The sequence below is a fragment of the Silurus meridionalis genome, chromosome 7 (genome assembly GCF_014805685.1).
Source record: "Silurus meridionalis isolate SWU-2019-XX chromosome 7, ASM1480568v1, whole genome shotgun sequence".
Classification (NCBI taxonomy): domain Eukaryota; kingdom Metazoa; phylum Chordata; class Actinopteri; order Siluriformes; family Siluridae; genus Silurus; species Silurus meridionalis.
The window spans coordinates 9,195,073-9,214,169 of record NC_060890.1 but is presented as its reverse complement, the minus strand read 5'-3'; the positions used below and the strand labels follow the sequence as shown (position 1 = coordinate 9,214,169).

General features: G+C 36.6%; 1 protein-coding gene across 2 annotated transcripts in view; it reads right to left on the bottom strand.

Moving 5' to 3' along the window:
* Nucleotides 1-17,420, bottom strand: part of LOC124388415 (probable serine/threonine-protein kinase kinX) — a 30,028-nt gene extending 12,608 nt beyond the window's left edge. The window contains exons 1-13 of one of the 2 annotated variants that reach the window (XM_046852992.1): nucleotides 17,203-17,420; nucleotides 13,814-14,107; nucleotides 12,697-12,996; nucleotides 11,435-11,740; nucleotides 11,164-11,274; nucleotides 7,863-8,024; nucleotides 7,252-7,527; nucleotides 7,075-7,125; nucleotides 6,703-6,960; nucleotides 4,835-5,188; nucleotides 2,714-2,983; nucleotides 2,132-2,401; nucleotides 266-2,036 (exon numbers count right to left, since the gene is read on the bottom strand). In XM_046852992.1, the coding sequence (XP_046708948.1) occupies nucleotides 2,008-2,036; nucleotides 2,132-2,401; nucleotides 2,714-2,983; nucleotides 4,835-5,188; nucleotides 6,703-6,960; nucleotides 7,075-7,125; nucleotides 7,252-7,527; nucleotides 7,863-8,024; nucleotides 11,164-11,274; nucleotides 11,435-11,740; nucleotides 12,697-12,996; nucleotides 13,814-14,107; nucleotides 17,203-17,254 (2,733 nt within the window). In that variant the 5' untranslated portion in view covers nucleotides 17,255-17,420 and the 3' untranslated portion in view covers nucleotides 266-2,007. Of the gene's footprint in view, nucleotides 1-265; nucleotides 2,037-2,131; nucleotides 2,402-2,713; nucleotides 2,984-4,834; nucleotides 5,189-6,702; nucleotides 6,961-7,074; nucleotides 7,126-7,251; nucleotides 7,528-7,862; nucleotides 8,025-11,163; nucleotides 11,275-11,434; nucleotides 11,741-12,696; nucleotides 12,997-13,813; nucleotides 14,108-17,202 lie in introns of those variants that run through there. The other variant, XM_046852991.1, reaches the window with a different exon arrangement.
* Between the last annotated feature and the right edge of the window lie 1,677 nt (nucleotides 17,421-19,097).

The following is a 19,097-nucleotide window of genomic DNA, read 5'->3' as shown; positions in this document are numbered from 1 at the left end:
AGATAGACCAAGATTATTTATAATCTGATATTTGTAATGAATTCAGGTGACCAATATAAATTACAATTACAACATAATCATAAATATAACAGTGATGTTTGGACAATAACAACAATCATAATAATAAAGATGATTTAAACACATTTGAGGTAAAGTTATTAGTTTTACATGGCCCCAGAAATGCATCTCCTGCATCTTTATCTTGACCTCCTTTACACAGGCCAGATGTTTAACTAAAAAAATAACCCAAAAATCAACCACTCACCCAAACGGTCCACACAGCACGACCAACTCTGCTTATTGTGCTCTCTGAACCTTCCATCTCTGGTCACTTTGAAATAAAGTTGCTTTAAATAAATACGGAAAAAGTCGTTCTAGATCTTTGAACTGAACATGCAGCTCTCCAGTCTAGCTCTTAAGGTCGAGAAATTGGGGTTTTAAAGAGGAAGGAGCCAAAGAGATCTGTTTTGGTCGAAGAGAAGCATATTACAGGACGTGCGTTTGGTTTGTGGTTAATAAAAAAAAAAAATACGAAAGCTAAGAAACACTAATACATGATCCAAAAGTCGGTTTGCTGATAAGCACTTCTCTAATCGCACTGCTACTGCAACACGAGCCTGTGAACACTTCCCTAATGTTTAAAAGTGTAACAAACCAGGAAACGAGCTGGATGTAGAAATAACCGCATTTGATGATGGAGCTCAGCGCAACCAAACCCTTGTGATGTGAGAGGAAAGTAGACCCAAGTGACAGAATGTGACTCAGCAAGTGCTGCTGATACATGTAGGTTTTAATTGAATAAGAAAACGAGTTTATAACACTTTTAATAGAATGTTTTCTTTTTCTTTTTTGGAGGAAAAGTCAAAGCCACGCCCTTTTCCAGAGGGACTCATCAGACCACAAGGAACCAGAATCTTGTTGATGATGGGAATGATCGGATCATCTAAAAGAGTCGACTCTTTCAGTTTACAGCTGCCCCCGTGTAATTGCTTTACAGTATCTAAACTTCACGCGATATTTCGCTATAACTCTATTAGGCTATAGATTCTTCATTAACATCATTATTAGATTTGATTAATATAGTAAAAGAAAAACTTTACTCCTAAACAAAAAAGAAAACAAAGATGATTTACGTTAGAGATACACGACTCGACTCCCAACGTTCACTCAAAACAGCCGACTCAAAGAGTCGACTCGTTGAAATGGACATGTCATTATGCAAATGAGAGCCGCTTAAGCATGGCAGTAGGGGAGAAACGAAAGATAATCACATAACTGTTGAAAAAAAAAATACTTTAACCCTATAACCCTTTTTACGAATGAATAGTTATTTATTCTGCAGTACATTATATGTTGGTATCAATGATTAGGAAAGACAGAACAAAGAGCTTAATTGTAAACTCCATTTATGTTTGTATAAAAATCAGTATTATCTTCTTTTTAAGTCCAATCATCTTTTATTTACCTAAACATTTTACTACTTCATGTGCACATTTGCCAAAATACATTTTATCAGTTTCATGCAACTATTCAGTTCCTCTAAATAAGAATAGCAGTGCACACTAAAATTATTTTCTTTTGCAAATGATCAAAACTTTACTATAAAGGTTTTACACACACACACACACACACACACACACACACACACACACACACACACACACACACACACACATATATATATATATATATAAAAATCCTGTTACATTAGGATTCAGCAAAAGTATTATTACAAAAGATACATATAATCTTATCATGTTATGTTATTTTGTCACATTGTAAATTCAAGCTTATAATGTTTATAGCATAGAACATAATTTAACATTTTTTTAAATAAAAAAATAAGTTATTAGTACTAAAAACTGAAAAAGTATTTATAAACAATAACACATAAATGTAAATAAAGTCTTAGGAAAATTCTGCAGGTTATTGGAAATTATAAATGCTGTAAGATTTCTAAAAAGCTAAGATAAAAAAAATTATTTTGAGATAATTTTAGTTTTTTTATTATACAGACTCCACTTCCTCTTCAGGCTCTGTAAGATTGTAAAGCACAAATTAGATAGTAATAATATTTTTTTTTATACAATTCAAATAAACTTGTGTTTATTGTTACATGTGTTATAGTTACCTGTCCAGTTGAAGTAAACAGGTAGGTGAAGTGCAGGATGGGTAATCTCCACTGTAACTCTCAGACACCCTCTCTCTGCTCGTCTTCCTTCTTTCCCCACATATACTTTATTTATGTACAAAGAATCAAATTCAGTCTGTCCAGCTTTGTTTGTGGTCTCGTCTATAATGTCTGGTGTCACTTGACCTCTTTCACTTTGGTTCTCTTGTTTTCTTTTACTATCCAGGATCTCATTATTTGCTTCACTTTGCAATGCTGGAAACTGAGAATCTATTAAACAGACATATATTTTCAGTATGAGCATGAGCATTTTTTATTACTTGTTTCCATTGCCTTATTCTCCCTATTCTTTGCTGTCTAACATTGCTGTGACATAACACAGAATTCATAAAACAGCTAGAAATGCACTTTGGCTTCAACTTAAGTGTTAATTAAGTAACAAAATCAAGTCATGCAGATGTTATGTTATATGCTGCACTACTCTATGTTTGGCTTGGAACATGCCCAAGACATTTAAAATGACTTTAACAGACAGTTAACCCTATAACCATTCATAGTTTATCACAGCAACAGCAAACTCACTGCATAGATGTCCATTTTCGACATTTTGAATGCTGGCTTTGCCTCCTTGTGGTTCTGCAGATTTTGTCAATGCACAGACACTGTGTAGCTCTCTTGCTGCTTTGTCTGTCACTTTCTCTGTCTCTCTAGATATGAGTGGCATTAAAAAGGAGCCTCCTGCAGCCCACTGGAGTTTGGGATGTGGAACACCACCAGACAGGCACAACGAAAACACTCCTACACCATCATTATTCCAGCTGACAGACAAGGAAGCAGGGATGGAGGGAGCCACTGGATATATAAAAAAGATAATGAAGTACATAAAAAGGTTATTAAAACTGTCTGAGTAAAAAAAAAACTAAACAAAAACACAATAAATGAATATGTCTGTGTAGCACAACCATATTTACTAAGATTTCAAATTTTTGTAAACATAAATCTGTTTGGGCTGAAAAAAAAACTTCCAATATGGTAGGGATATCATGTATCCAATACCAGTAGTATTTCAAAAAAAATTGCCTCCGAGTCTCTCCGAAGGCGACGTCGTAGTTCATGGACTCTCCACCAACACCATCGCGCTTTCAAGTTTCCCCATAGGCGACATTGTGCGGCAAAGCCTCACCATGCACGCCGTTGCACTTCAAGTTTACTCAGAAAGTGATGTCGCAGTCCCAAGTTCCTCTGAGGATGACGCCATGGTCCCAGGTCTCTCCGGAAGTGCCGTCGAGCCTCAGAGCCATCGCGGATCCAGACTCCTCCAAATGCACCGTCGCGCTTCAAGGTCCCGCCAAAATTGCCGTCACCTCCTAAAGCCACTCTGAGGGTGACGACACAGTCCATGACCTTGCTAGAAGTGACGTAGCGCCCCCAAGCCCTTCTGAAAGCGACGACACAGTCCCAAGGTTCTCCCAGGGCGCCATTCAAGACACCTCTGACGGCGACATAGCACCTCAAAGTCTCTCTGAAGGCGACACTTTGCTCCTCTACTCCCACCAAGAAGATGTCGTAGTCCAAAACTCCATCGAGGGCGCCATAGCACCTCGGACATCCATAGAGGGCGCCATCACGCCCCAGAGTCCCGCCACAAGAACCACCACCTTCCTGGGTTCCCTTGTAGTTGCCATGGCACCTCTGACCCCCACCAAGGGAACCACTGCGCTCCTGTGTCCTGCCGAGGGCACCATTGTACCCCAGAGTCATCTCCAAACCTCCTCAGAGGGTGTCTCTCTGCCCCTAGACTCGGCAGAGGGCGGTTTCCAGCCTCTGATTTCCGCCAAGAGCGCCTTTCAACCTTCGAACTCTGCGGAGGGCGTCGCTCAGTCTCTGATCTCCACTGAGGGTGTCGCTCAGTCTCTGATCTCCGCTGAGGACATCGCTCTGCTCCTGATCTCTGTGGCTGTCATGCGGCCGCTCTCTCTGTGGCTCCCGACGTTGATTACCAAAACCGGTTCCTCATTAACTAGTTCCCTACATAAGCTCCCTTTCCGATCTCACTCGTGTCGGACCTACTCGTTAGTTATGGTGATCGAGCTGGTTCCCGAATGCCAGCATTCCACGCTGGTTCCTCCTCCTACTACCTGTTTCGGGGATTATACCACTTCCATGGATTATTCCTGTTCCCAAGATTAAACCCGTACCATGGATTATACCTCCTGTGTGAATGATACCTTCCGTGTGGATTATACTTCCTGCTTTCCAGATTACCCTTTCCTCAACTGAATACATGGGCATTACAGACCCGACCTGCATCACGGTTCGTAAAGCTCTCGATACTCTGCTTATGAACTAAACTCTTATAATAAATATGATAGAGCTACTCCTGCTTCCGGCTCGTGGTCCATACCCTGACACTCACACTGTGAATGGGACTGGCGTTGCCTGTAGCTTCACCATCACATCATAAATTTAATAATTGACAGGGATTCTCAAACATCTTATAACTGTACAACTTTACTTTTACCTTTAAAACTTTTACTTTAACTGTAAAAAGAAGTACATAAATAAATAACAAACCCACTTAGCACAGATGTAGCTAAAATACATCATAGAGATTTATAAAGAGAAAATGATGGTATTATCAAAATATTTCATACTCAATTTTTGATATGATCAAATGTATTATTGTCAATTAAACTTCTTTACCAAAAGGAGAGTTTGTCCAGACACGCTCAATGGGCTCGAGGAGAGAGCAGTGCTCAATTCTGCACACAAACTTTGCATCCTTTTCTATGTCCTTCAGCCTGTTCTCCACTTCTGTTAGCAAAGCCATAGCTCTAAATGTCTTCAGTTGTGTCTGGACTGGCCCCCATACTTCCATCAGCCCTTCCTCTTTCTTAACTTCCATTTCCACATTGTTGCATCGCTTTAGCCATTTTACTGCAATGTCTGGAGGGTAGAAGCTTGTGATGCTACAGGCCAGTGTTAAAAGTCCTGTTTGTGGGCTTTGTGGATAGAGAGAGCTGGTGATTTCTGATACAGTCGGCTTCTTTATGAACCCTGGTACAAGGAAAAGCAAAGAAATTATGTTAGCTCCTATATTTGTGTATTAATTTCTGTCTTTAGCCCTGTGTACTTTAACCACTATTTTTTTATTTGTCAGTTTTAAATGAGCTATAACTATATTTACGTTTAACTGAATCTATGTAAGAACATTAACACAAATACTAAAACCAAACAAACAAAAATAAAAAATGTTTTACTTATTCATCAATTAACACATTTCTGGATATATGTAAGAGATTTTACACCTTAGTATAAATATAAATTAAAACAAACAATTAATCTTGTTTACATATTACACCAGCGCCTCTTTTTCCTGAGGATACTTAAGAAAATCAGCTCTCCTCGGATATCCTGGTGAACTTCACCGCGCAATAGAAAGGATCCTGACCAGCGGTATGGGTATGGTATGGTATGGGAGCTGGGAGCTGCTCTGTTGCAGAGCCTAAGGCACTGCAACGGGTGGTGAAAACTGCCCAGCGCATCACAGGGACTCCACTCCCAGACATGGAGGACATTCAAAAGAAACACTGTCTGCATCGAGCTCGCAGCATTCTTAAGGACTCCTTTCATCCCGCAAATAGACTGTTTACTCTTCTGCCATCCGGCAGGCGTTTCAGGTGCCTCCGGACCAGGACCAGCCGACTAAAGATCAGCTTTTTTCCTAGATCTGTCTCTTTAATGAACTCTGACACTCACTGATACACTACCACATTTCCCCCAACACCTCACACTTTGTCACTTTGCTAATGGACTGTCTACTTAAAAACTTATGCTCACCGGGACACTGATCATTTCTCACCACACACTTTGTTATTGCACGGACTGTTTAAATAAACCTATGCTCATTTGCACACTGCTCTTCTTTGTATTGCACCATTACCTTATTACATTGTATATATACCCGTTCTCTGTTCATAGTAATAGCAATATATTATGTTCACCATTCACATCTTTCTGTAAATCTCTGTGTATAGTAATAGGCATCTGTATATTATTGTTCATAGTACATATATATTCATATTCATCTGTAATTATATTCATAGTACATATATATTAATCTGTATATTATGTTCTTAGTACATATATATTCATCTGTATACTACATTTATAGTACATATACATCTTTAAATTACTGTTTATAGTCTATATTACCATTCTATTTAACTATGTAAATCATGTAAAAACTGTATATCCTGCACTTGCTGTTATTGCACTCTGGTTAGACCCAAACTGCATTTCGTTGCCTTGTACTTGGACATGTGTAATGACAATAAAGTTAAATCTAATCTAATCTAATCTAATCTAATCTAATCTAATATTACTCTAAATATATCTAAGAGGTTTTACAACTTATTATTAATTACAAATAATTAATACATTTATTAAAATGTAACGAAGGAAACTAAAAACTAAAATCTACAGAAATTATTCAAATTAATAATTAGAACGATGTTTAATTAATGTTCACAGGGTGTTTTTACATACACTTTCAGCTTGCACTCTCTCACCTCTGGTCTTTCGTGTGATAGGCTGTTTGAGACACATATGATGGACAGTGACCCACACTGCTGTTTCTCCTCTTTCCAGCTCGTCCCTGGGCAACCTGCACTGGCTTTGTGCTGAAAAGAAACCTTGTGCATCGGGACGTGGAGCTGCCAGGGCTGAGGGGGCAGCCACGGGACATAGCTCTCCCCCCTCACAGAACCAGCGAAAGGTGATAACATCTGGGTGAAAGTGAGAGGCCTCAACTGTCATTATTACAATACCTGGAGACAGAAATGTCTGTTATTGACCTTTATTCTTACAGGTGTGTGTGTGTGTGTGTGTGTGTGTGTGTGTGTGTGTGTGTGTGTGTGTGTGGATGTATGGATGTGTGAGACCTGTCTCTTCATTTGGCTCTGAGAGCTGGATTTCTGAGACCTCAGGCGGTGCTGGGAAAGAAATAATACGTTTCTTTATGAAAAAAAATGCACACAGACAATGCAATAATAGCAAGGGAATAAGTACATGAAATTAACATATAGAAAAATTATCCAAAATGCAAGTTGCTTCCTTACACAGAACTGTAAACTTCTCTGACACTCTCTCCATTACTATCTTGTCTTTCCCTTTATAGGAAATTTGGCACTTGAAGACAGCCCCTTTATGAACCAACAGGGTAGGAATGAAAGTGAAGGAGGAAAGGAGTTGCTTGGTGGGGCCCGTCGAGTGCAGGGGCTTTCGGGTGTGCAGTTTGTAGTAACCTAGAGCAGTAGAAGCCAGCAGAGGGGCTTTTTCTGACAACAGTGATACACGGGATGTTCTTGGCGTGTGACCTCTCGAGCCACTGCTTTCTTCTCCACAGGAAAAGAGACAGACAAGAGAGGACAAGTGGGTTATAAGTCTTAATACACAATTTTCATACCATATTACTGGACTCTCTTTTCTAATGGTCATAGTTTATATATTTATCTTGATTCATGCATTTATCTTCAGTAATTTGTTCCCTAGTCAGGGTCACTGTAGATCATCAAAATGAATAAATGTTTTGCCTTCAAAAATTCTACAAACTTTTTACATGGTTAATCATATACAGTACTTACAGAAAAGATAAGGATCAATGTCAAGCATTCTAGGAAAAATGTGAACACATCTGACTCTCATAAAAGTTTGTAGCAGGGAGTGTTACCCTTGTGTGATGTATCTGTTATAGGGATATCATTGAGAAACCAGGCTGTTTGGACTTGATCTGCTCTTCTTCCTTCTATGCTGATGGTGACACGGCCTTTCTGTCCCACCACCACCCTCGGGGGCAGAATGATGCATGACACACTTAAACTTTTTTGCTTTTCTACAAGAAGAATTGAGATATTTGGAGATGTTATAGTTTTGCAGGGTTAAGTCGAGATGATGTCACCGTAAACATATATCTTTTTAAAAGAATATTCTCATGCAGAATTCTAGCATTTACATTCAGTGAACAAAGTTTTTTCAGACAGAAAAGTCTTAGGCAGTAAGCAGGTGCAAGTCATTGTTTTTAAGGGCCACAAGGAAGTCTCACGTCTTGGCATTTAAGCCAAGACTAATAAATGCAAGTCAGGTTCCAAGTCCTTTACTTGGGTTTTTGAGTCCTAAACAAGACAGTATGCACTCTGTATAAAGTTAAAGCCAGAATATAGTAAATGTATAAGTGGTGTGAAAAAGTGTTTGCCCCCTTCCTAATTTCTTATTTTTTTGCATGTTTTTCACACTTTAATGTTTCAGAACATCAAACTAATTTAGATATTAGTTAAAGATAACACAAGTGAACACAACATGCAGTTTTTAAATTAAAGTTTTTATTATTGAGGGAAAACAAAATCCAAAACTACATGGCCCTGTGTGAAAAAGTGTTTGCCCCAAAACCTAATAACTGGTTGGGCCACCCTTAGCAGCAACAACTGCAATCAAGTGTTTGCGATAACTTGCAATTAATCTGTTACAGCGCTGTGGAGGAATTTTAGTTCACTCACAATTGTTGTAATTCAGCCACATTGGAGGGTTTTTGAGCATGAACTGCTTTTTAAAGGTCATGCCACAGCATCTCAATAGGATTCAGGTCAAGACTTTGACTAGGCCACTCCAAAGTCTTAATTTTGTTTTTCGTCAGCCATTCAGAGGTGGACTTGCTGGTGTGTTTTGGATCATTGTCCTGCTGCAGAACCCAAGTTCGCTTCAGCTTGAGGTCACGAACAGATGGCCGGACATTCTCCTTCAGGATTTTTTGGTAAACAGCAGAATTCATGATTCCATTTATCACAGCAAGTCTTTCAGGTCCTGACGCAGCAAAACAGCCCAAGACAATCACACTACCACCACCATATTTTACTGTTGGTATGATCTTTTTCTGAAATGTGGTGTTACTTTTAGGCTAGAAATAATGGTACACACACCTTCCAAAACATTCAACTTTGGTCTTTCCAGTCCACAGAGTTTTTTTTCCAGAAGTCTTGGGGATCATCAAGATGTTGCTCATCAGCGGTTTTTGTCTTGGAACTTTCAAGAGTCATGAACACTGACCTTAACTGAGGCAAGTGAGGCCTGCAGGTCTTGGATGAGTCGTCGCTGTGCTTTTGGGGTAATTTTGGTTTGCCGGTTATGCCTGGGAAGGTTCTCCACTATTTTAGTTTTGTCATTTGTGAATAATGGCTCTCACTTTGGTTCGCTGGAGTCCCAAAGCTTTAGGAATGGATTTATGATCTTTTCCAGACTGATAGATCTCAATTACATTCTTTCTCATTTGTTTCTGAATTTCTTTGGCTCTCAGCATGATGTCAAGCTTTTGAGGATCTTTTGGTCTGCTTGACTTTGTCAGGCAGGTCCTATTTAAGAGATTTCTTGATTGCAAACAGGTGTGGCATTAATCAGGCCTGGGTGTGGCTAGAGAAATTTAACTTAGGTGTGATAAACCACAGTTTTAACATGGGGGCAAACACTTTTTCACACAAGGCCTTGTAGTTTTGGATTTTGTTTTCCCTCAGTAATAAAAACCTTAATTTAAAACTGCATGTTGTGTTCACTTGTGTTATCTTTTGCTAATATTTAAATTAGTTTGATGATCTGAAACATTAAAGTCTGAGAAACATGCAAAAAATTAAGAAATCAGGACATTTTTTTTCACACAATTGTATATAATACAGTACAGACCAAATGTTTGGACACACCTTCTCATTCAAAGAGTTTTCATTATTTTCATGACTATAAAAATTGTAGAGTCACACTGAAGGCATCAAGGGCTATTTGACCAAGAAGGAGAGTGATGGGGTGCTGCGCCAGATGACCTGGCCTCCACAGTCACCGGACCTGAACCCAATCGAGATGGTTTAGGGGTGAGCTGGACCGCAGAGTGAAGGCAAAAGGGCCAACAAGTGCCAAGCATCTCTCGGGGAACTCCTTCAAGACTGTTGGAAGACCATTTCAGGTGACTACCTCTTGAAGCTCATCAAGAGAATGCCAAGAGTGTGCAAAGCAGTAATCAAAGCAAAAGGTGGCTACTTTGAAGAACCTAGAATATGACATTTTTCAGTTGTTTCACACTTTTTTGTTATGTATATAATTCCATATATAATTCCACATGTGTTAATTCATAGTTTTGATGCCTTCAGTGTGAATCTACAATTTTCATAGTCATGAAAATAAAGAAAACTGCTCGAATGAGAAGGTGTGTCCAAACTTTTGGTCTGTACTGTATATCGGGAGTTCGGATTTTTTAAAGCTGTTGTTTAAGCACTTTCTAAAGAAACATTATGAGTAATTGGAATTATATTGGTATTTAAGAGACACACAAAAACTACAGGTAAGTACATGAGTTCAATTTTCTCATCTTTCTTCAATTTGAGTTCAATTTGGCTTTGCCTTGGGATTTGCTTTAGAGAGAGAGAGAGAGAGAGAGAGAGAGAGAGATATAAATTAATTAAAATTCTCCACTAGAGCAGTGAAGGCAAGGAAACAAGGAAACACAAGGACACTGAATACTATGTAAGAATAGCTCAAATAAATCCTGAATGTCAAAACTCAAATCATTCTTTGTGCAACTTGTGAATTTCATGATAATTATAATTTAGGAATAAATCAAGTGAAACGTCATAAGTCAAGTTGAAAGTCAGTCACAGTTGAGTTGCAAACTTCTTGAGGTTATAACACTGGAAAAATTGTTTAAACTGTTATGAAGGCTAGAGTATTTCAAATATCCCTCCTAACAAATTTGATGAAAAGAAATTCAAACCAAACTTTACAGTAGAAAAAAGAACATAAATTTAAAGCTACAATGAACAGTATTTTTGTGTTATTGGTCTAATAAACACAGGCAAATTTCACATTGAACTAAGTTGCCTAAAATGAGTATCACACACCTAGTTTAGGGTTTTCAGTTGCAACACAAAACTATAATGGTCAAAATAAATCAAGCAAAATGTTTGTGCAGGTATAATTATTTTTTAATGCTGCCTCACCATCTCTTCTTTTCCAAGAGAATCCAAAGCAAAGCAGAAGGACGAGTACCAAAGAGATGATCATCATTGCCACTGAGGCCTTTGCAGATTTAGTAAGCAGAAGTTTCTGCACTGAGAAATAAAGACAATAAACACTGATGAGAAGCTAATAGCCCTTTTACATATTAAACATAACAAAAGAGAATACACTATAAAAAGCTAAGCTTTTTCCAAGCTCAGTATTAACATTGTTTTCAACGCTGATGACATGCAGTATATTTATGAAAGTTACCCAACGAATCAGCCGTTAATAGGTCGATGGTACTCGAAGCTGGTTGAAATATATGACGTTGTTGAGCTACACACTGCACTTGTCCAGCTCTCTCCCGCTCCTCCATGCTAAGAGTGAGAAAGTGACGCATTCTATACGTTCCATCATTGTTCTGTTGTATCTGAGGAGTCTCAGGAAGGACAGTGCCATTTCTGATCCACAACACAGACACATTCTGTGGATAAAATCCGCTGATTTCGCACACCAAGGTAAGCGGAGATGAGCGTAAAGAGGACGGCACAACAGACAGAGTGACTTTGGGAAGGACTGAAAGTTGGGAAAAGTTTAAACAGTTGGTCAGCTCAATAAAAGTGTCATTTCCCAGCCCATAAACACAATATGTATACTATAGTGGAATAAAATATTAACTTGTACATAACATTAAAATAACATAATGGCTGATAACAGAAACAAACTTATCCCAATGATATTTTACAACAGTAAATGTAACTATAAACAGAAAATGATGTTATTAATAAATATATTTGCTGTAAATAATATTAAAAATAGCATCTATATTTTTATCTGTACATAGTTACTTTTATTGCTGTGAAATGTCTATGAAACAAGCTCTTTCCTGTTATCACTTGTTATAATGGCTATAAACAGAAATTTGCTCATTGGCCTATTTCTGTTCTCTAATGAAGACAAAAATGGGTAAAAAAATCTTTTTATTGTAATATTGCTTTCATAGAGCAATTTTTCCATTGAGTAAGTAACATTTTGACACAACACGGCCAAATAGGCCTCACTGACTTATGCTAACTGGCTAGCTGGCATGCATTAATTTGTACATTCCTGTTCAAAATGCATCTACTGAAATTGCCTTCCTCGAGCTTTCAATCAGATTTTTAGAAAATGTATTCATTTATCAGTAAAAATGTCACTAGCACTACTGTAAGGGTTTTAATAGGACTGTTTGTAGAATTTAATTTACATGTTAAACAGAGATAAGCAGTGTGATTCGAACAATAAAATTCCATAGTGTGGTATATACTGCAATTAGTGGACTGGAACTAACTGTTGTATGAAAGTCTATACTGTATAATTAGTGCATAGAAAATAAATTGCTTAGCCTTGTACAAAAGAAAAAAAAATGATAATGTCACTAAAGTTTCCACTTTTACATAATCCTGCAAAAGATATGAATAAGTTTAAAGGAACAGCTAAATAATATATTCCATGTTATGGCTGCAATGTTATCAGTAATTCAAATAACTCACTGGTGATGTTTATTCTGAACTCTTTCACAAGTGGTTTCTCCAGAGTTTCATGGTTTACTACACAGGCAAATGTAGTGTTTCGATCAGTAAGTTCTGGAATAAGCACCAGCTGGCTTAGACCTTCATATAGACCATCTTCTGTGTGGTTTATTTGGAATTTTTGAGGAGCTCTGATCTCTTGGCCTGCTCGTGTCCAAGAGAATGTGATGTTAGGAGGATTAAAATCCTTCGCCAAACACTCTATTGTGCTTTCTCGCCCCAACACCACCTCTGTAAAAGGCACTGATACAGATGGTGGAGCTGCAAATGAAAAATAATATGATTAAGGAAAACTAACTACATGCATATGTCTACGTATTCATGCATTTATCCAATTATTTGCAGCATGGTTGTTTGTGTCAGACAATTTTGTTGAAGTACATCTCCAGTCAGCCAAAAATAAGATTTTGAGAAAACAATTGCCACTGTTTTACTGATACTATATTAAATCTTTTGTTATACTATGAAAGCATTTAAATGTATAGAATAGTTTAATGCTGAATTTATGGTACAGCATAACCTAGAACTGATGAGGATTTTCAGTGATTAAAACATCCTTAATTCTACCAGATGTCAAGTCACTATTCCTCAATGCTGGTAGACATTATGTCTGTTTTCTATTTTTATAAATAGCTTACAGGAATATAGATTTTGTGGTGGATTTCACAATTGGGGTTTCATTTGTGTATCACTGAAATCAGATTTACAAATATGTATATCAAATGTACATATAACACAATAGTCTTTTGACACAAAGTCATCAATTAAAAGAAAAAATAAACATTTTTTGTCTGTAATATGTTTGTAATATTTCACGTCATCCAATTTTATTCAAAATCAGGAAAAGAAGAACAATTTGTTCTATCATTCATATGGCTTATATTAGAATATTGAAGCATTAGCGTGGATGCTTGTTAACCACATTACGGTTATTAGTTTTTTTGCCTATTTTAATTTAAAAGCAAAATACAACCCCCTGTCACCTTGTAAAATAATTTTGCTGCCTGAGATGGTTAAATGCATATTTTCTTATGTTTCATGAACATTCTCATGATGGGATGCAACTTTTGTAACTCACCCAAAATGATCAGTGTTACATTGCTGAAGTAATCAGTTAGATTGCTCTTTACATGGCACTCATACAACCCCTGACTGTGTGGAGTAACATTGTACACTGTCAGGGGGAAAAATCCATTGAATCCACTGGATGATGCGATCAAGTACTGTTCACTTTCTGTTTCTTTATTGGAAGCAATGATGGATCCGTTGAAGGACCAAGTGATGTTGAAGAGTTTATCATTGTTTGAAAGATAGAATGCGCAGGGCAGGGCAACAGAGGAGTTTAGATGCACAGATATCTCTGTAGGAAAAACTTGAAAGCAAAGGACAGAAATGGGAGAAGACATTCATTTACAGTCAAACCAGAGGTTTTAATTATGCAATGTTATGTAATATTACAACAGATATCAGAAGAAAATATTTTGAATTGATTTATGCTGTATGTTGCCTGAAATTGGGTCTTCTTCAATTAGTGATTGCTCTTTAAGTATTTGTTGCTTGACTGTATAAAATCCAAAATCAGTATTCAGGAAAATAGTGGATGAGATAAGAAACACTTATGTTTTTCTTTTTAGGAGCTTGCAGTGAGACCTAATAGTTTTTTTTCTTATTTCTATGCATCTTTTTAATAAAGAGGAATACAGGCAAAAAAGGAACATCAAAAGTACCAACAAATTGGCATAAACATTGCAACTAGAGTATATAGTTACTTAATGCATTTTAGGGTGGAGACTCTGTACTCTTATTTAACACAAAAGAAATTGGTAAAAATAATGCAAATTCAAAGGATTTTTTCTTTTAAAGCTCATTGAAGGTCTGAGTAATTATTTCCATCAGAATTTAAATTCAGCAGAAATTTTTTTATATTTCTAGAAATTGATTTGCTGCCAATATTGCTGTTATACTGCACTACACAACAGATCTATGTTCTATGTATTTATTGTCCTGTGGATTTACAGTCTTGCATTCGCCTCAAACTGTTGTGCATTTGCAATTTATATATTGGGTACGTTATGTGCTGTACTGTCGTTGTTCATATAACTATAACTATATAAAAAACTTCAAATACAAATAATTCCACTTGAATTGCCTTTAAAATAGTAGAAGCCTGAACATGCATGTTTACAAATTCCATTTGTATGTATGCAACAAACTAGGTAAAATGCAAAAAACACACAAGAATTGGACAGTGCATGTTCGGAAAAATGTAGAAAATTTGACAGAAGAACTTATTTAAGACCAACATGAAGGTGGAAGCTTAATGATTTGGAGTTTTTGAAGCAGCGAAGACTAGAGACTTATTCCAAGTGAAAGAATACTGAACATGGCTATTGTTCTATAATTAAATGCCAAGCAATTCTGTCTAGATTGTGGCTAATCAAAAACAATTTCACCATACAACATGACAATGTCCCAAAGCATGCCTCCAAGCTCTGTAAGCATTTTTTTTTGAGAACAAACAATCAGCTAAAGTGTTATCTATCATAGAAGAGCCTGCCAAGGTCAAAAAGAAATATCCAGCTAATGAAGAACACCTTTGGGAAGTTTTACAAGAGGCATGGCAAAGTGTTTCAGTTGAATGTTTGAAGAAACAAACTGTCTGGATGCCAAGAATGTGTTATTTGTGTAAAATCTGTACATTTAAATATTTGTTTGGTTAAAATACATCTTTATACTGCTAAATTACATAGTTCATGGCATATAAACATTTATTCAAAACCATAAGACATGCACTCAATCTCAATCTTTATATGAGAAGGAGTTTGTTACATAACCACATATTATATTTGCTTACAAAGAAGTCAAATGTAAAAAGAAACAATTCACCTTTTGTCTTTTTAACTAATTAGTATGAATAATGTACGTAGAAACTAAATAGGACCAGGAGCTAGAATTTTAAAGTGAATTTTGACTACAAAGTTTGATTGTTTTTAACACATTTAGACAATAACATTGACAAAGATAGAAAGAAAAGTTAGCGCAAAAGAGAGAGATCATAAATACATAATTTGACTCACAGTAGCATTTAACATTAACGCTCAGTTAAATTCCTATTCAAACAAAGCATAAGAGTTGTCTGTTTTTACACACCAATGAGTGTAATTACAATGCTATGTGCACAATATATAGTACATGTGATGACTCTTGTTACATTACCCAACATTCAGATAAGAGCCATTAACCTGTTTTTCCATCACACATTGTTATCATTATGATCATCTATCATTAGGAAGGAATGTAAGTCATTAACTTAGTGCCAAGTGTAAATTACCTGTCATACATTATTGTCCTACCGACAAAAAAGCTTTGTCCTACCAACAGATTTTATTGTCTAGTTATTTATTAATCTAGAAAGACACCCATCAAAGACAAAGACACTCATTTTGTACCCTTATTCATCTTGCATTTGTTTAGTTACTATCATGTGTGGTGCAAAAATTAAGTAATAATAAACTCTTTTCCATTTTGAGTTGAAAGAGACAACTAATACATAATGGAACTTTCAAATCAAGCAAAATAAATAAAAAAATTGAGCGCTAGAGTTTGGAAAGTATTTCGTCACTCGTGCTAAACCAATGAACCTTTACAGTTGAGAGTGATTTGATGGTGTGTTAATAACTTTATGTAGCCGCCTGATAAGAGAGTCAGTCAAAGAGCTGCATGTCAAGATTTTATTTATTATAATAGCGCAGCAACATGGGTCAAAAATAATTAAGGTAAAAATAATATAGTATTATTTATATAGTATATAGTATATAAAATAATAATGCAAAATGCAAAATGTAATAGATTAAACTGTTTCTTTAATACACAAACTGATTCTTTAGTATGCGTTTGCAAATATATATTTTTTATAATATATATATATATATATATATATATATATATATATATATATATATATATATATATATATATATTAGGTGTATATGATACACTGCATTTGGATAATATGAAGAAAAAAAATTAATTAGATTAGATTTCTTTTAGATTAGATTCAGCTTTATTGTCATTGTGAAAGGCACATGTACAGAGCCAATGAAATGCAGTTGCAATTACATGCTACATATCAAGCAAGTTTACTTAGATAAAGATAAACTAGGCAACCAACAAAGAAGTAAATAAATAAATAATAGAAAATTGTATTTATGACTGGTTAGTCAAAGTGTTGTCTCTCTGAGACCTTTTGTTACCCTCAGACAAGTTCTAGTTGTAAATTTTCAAATGCTTTACACGGTTAAACATGTATATTGAACCACATTGCCGCTGACTGTGATTGACTTAACAGAGAACTGTGCCTTTGTATCCTAACAACCATATTGTGATACAAATTTTCCTGCAAATCTCCCCTAACACTATGCTAACCTGTTTGATCTAAAATTGTGATAATTGAATTTGAATACTCACCATGATTTATTAGACTCAGGACACAAAAACACAACAGGACTTTACACATCATGTCCCTTCACTGTTGATCATGCCTTATCTGACACTTTTTTTACTCCCTCTCTCTTAGATAGTAACACACCACCCGCATTTATAGTCAGATGAGATAGTGGGTGTTTTTTAGAGTGGGCAGAGGAGAATGAGAACCCAAAAAAAGGAGTAAACTGCCTATGTAAGTGATCACCGTTCCCAAAACACTGACAGAAAGTGTGGAGTTAGAGAGAGAGAGAGAGAGAGAGAGAGAGAGAGAGAGAGAGAGAGATTTTAGGACATTGGGCACTTAAAATTCAACCTGGCCACTATCCAATGTTTCAGGCTACTTTATATTCACAGGATATAGTGACCCAGCTGAAATCTTCATTCACTGGTGACCTCACAGTGATTAATTACAAGTTGAGTCCCAGTATATCAGAAAGATTACTGTAACTTCTAAAAAAAAAAAACATGAGCAAAGAGGAACAAATCATGTAACAGAAAAAAAGGGGTTTGTTTTAAAAATAACCATTAATTTGTAATCCCACCACCTGATAACAGTCAGTGCAGTCTAGTATGACAGTATAGTGCTTCTCTCTCTCTCTCTCTCTCTCTCTCTCTCTCTCTCTCTCTCTTTGTGCATGACTGTCTTTATTAAATGTAAAAAATTATACATACATTAAAACAAACACTAGCAATATATGGTGTAAATTTAAAGGTAGTGTGCATACATATATGTGCATTTGTGAGCCTGACTGTTTTGCCACAAGTCAGTCATTCTTCCTCCACCTTTCTCTCTCTTTCTCTCTCTGTCTCTCTTTGCAACTCTTGTATGATGGTAAGTGCAAAAAACAAAATTGTTAAAATCAAAGCAATAGAAAATAGAAAAAAAAAGGTTAAACACCATATTTTTCAGTGAAAACAAAGTGTGTGTGTGTGGGGGGATGAAGAGTGAGTGTTTTTTTTTATAGGGCTGATAGAAATACAGGTTTCTCACACAGAGGGTAGCAAGAAAGCCACTGTTAAGTGTGGTAAAAGAAGCCAATTTGGTTCATTAGGCACATTGACTGGTTGTAAAATGGAGAAGAGATAGCTCAGTCGGTAAGGTGTTGGTTTGTTGATCAACAGGTCCCCGCAAGGTTGGGGGGTCAATTCCCTGCATTGCCACTTAAACATTTTTATTTCTGTTTTGAAGTATAGGAAAAGAAGCCAATTTGGTTGATAAGGCACATTGACTTATGGCGTAAAGGAGAAGAGATAGCTTAGTCGGTAAGGTGTTGGTTTATTGATCAGCAGCTCCCCACAAGGTTGGGGGTTCAATTCCCTGCTTTACCAATGAGCATTTGATATTTCTCTTTTGACGTACAGGAAAAGAAGCCAATTTAGTTCATTAGGCACATTGACTACTTGCAGAAAGGAGAAAGTATAGCTCAGTCGTTAAGTTGTTGGTTTATTGATCAGCAGGTCCCCTCATGGTTGCGGGTTCAATTCCCAGCATCGCCAATGAAAAAATTTTTTTTTCTCTTTTGAAGTATAGGAAAAGAAGCCAATTTGGTTCATTAGGCACATTGACTACTTGCACAAGGGAGAAGAGATAGATCATTTGGTAAGGTGTGGTTTTATTGATCAGCCAGTCCCCACAAAGTTGCGGGTTCAATTCCCTGCGTCGCCAATGAAAATGTTTTATTCCTCTTTGGAAGTATAGGAAAAGAAGCCAATTTGGTTCATTAGGCACATTGACTGCTTGCCCAAAGGAGAAGAGATAGCTCAGTCGGTAAGTTGTTGGTTTATTTATCAGCAGGTCCCCACAAGGTTGGTGGTTCAATTCCCCGCATCGCCAATGAAAACTTTTTATTTCTCTTCTGAAGTATAGTAAATGAAAC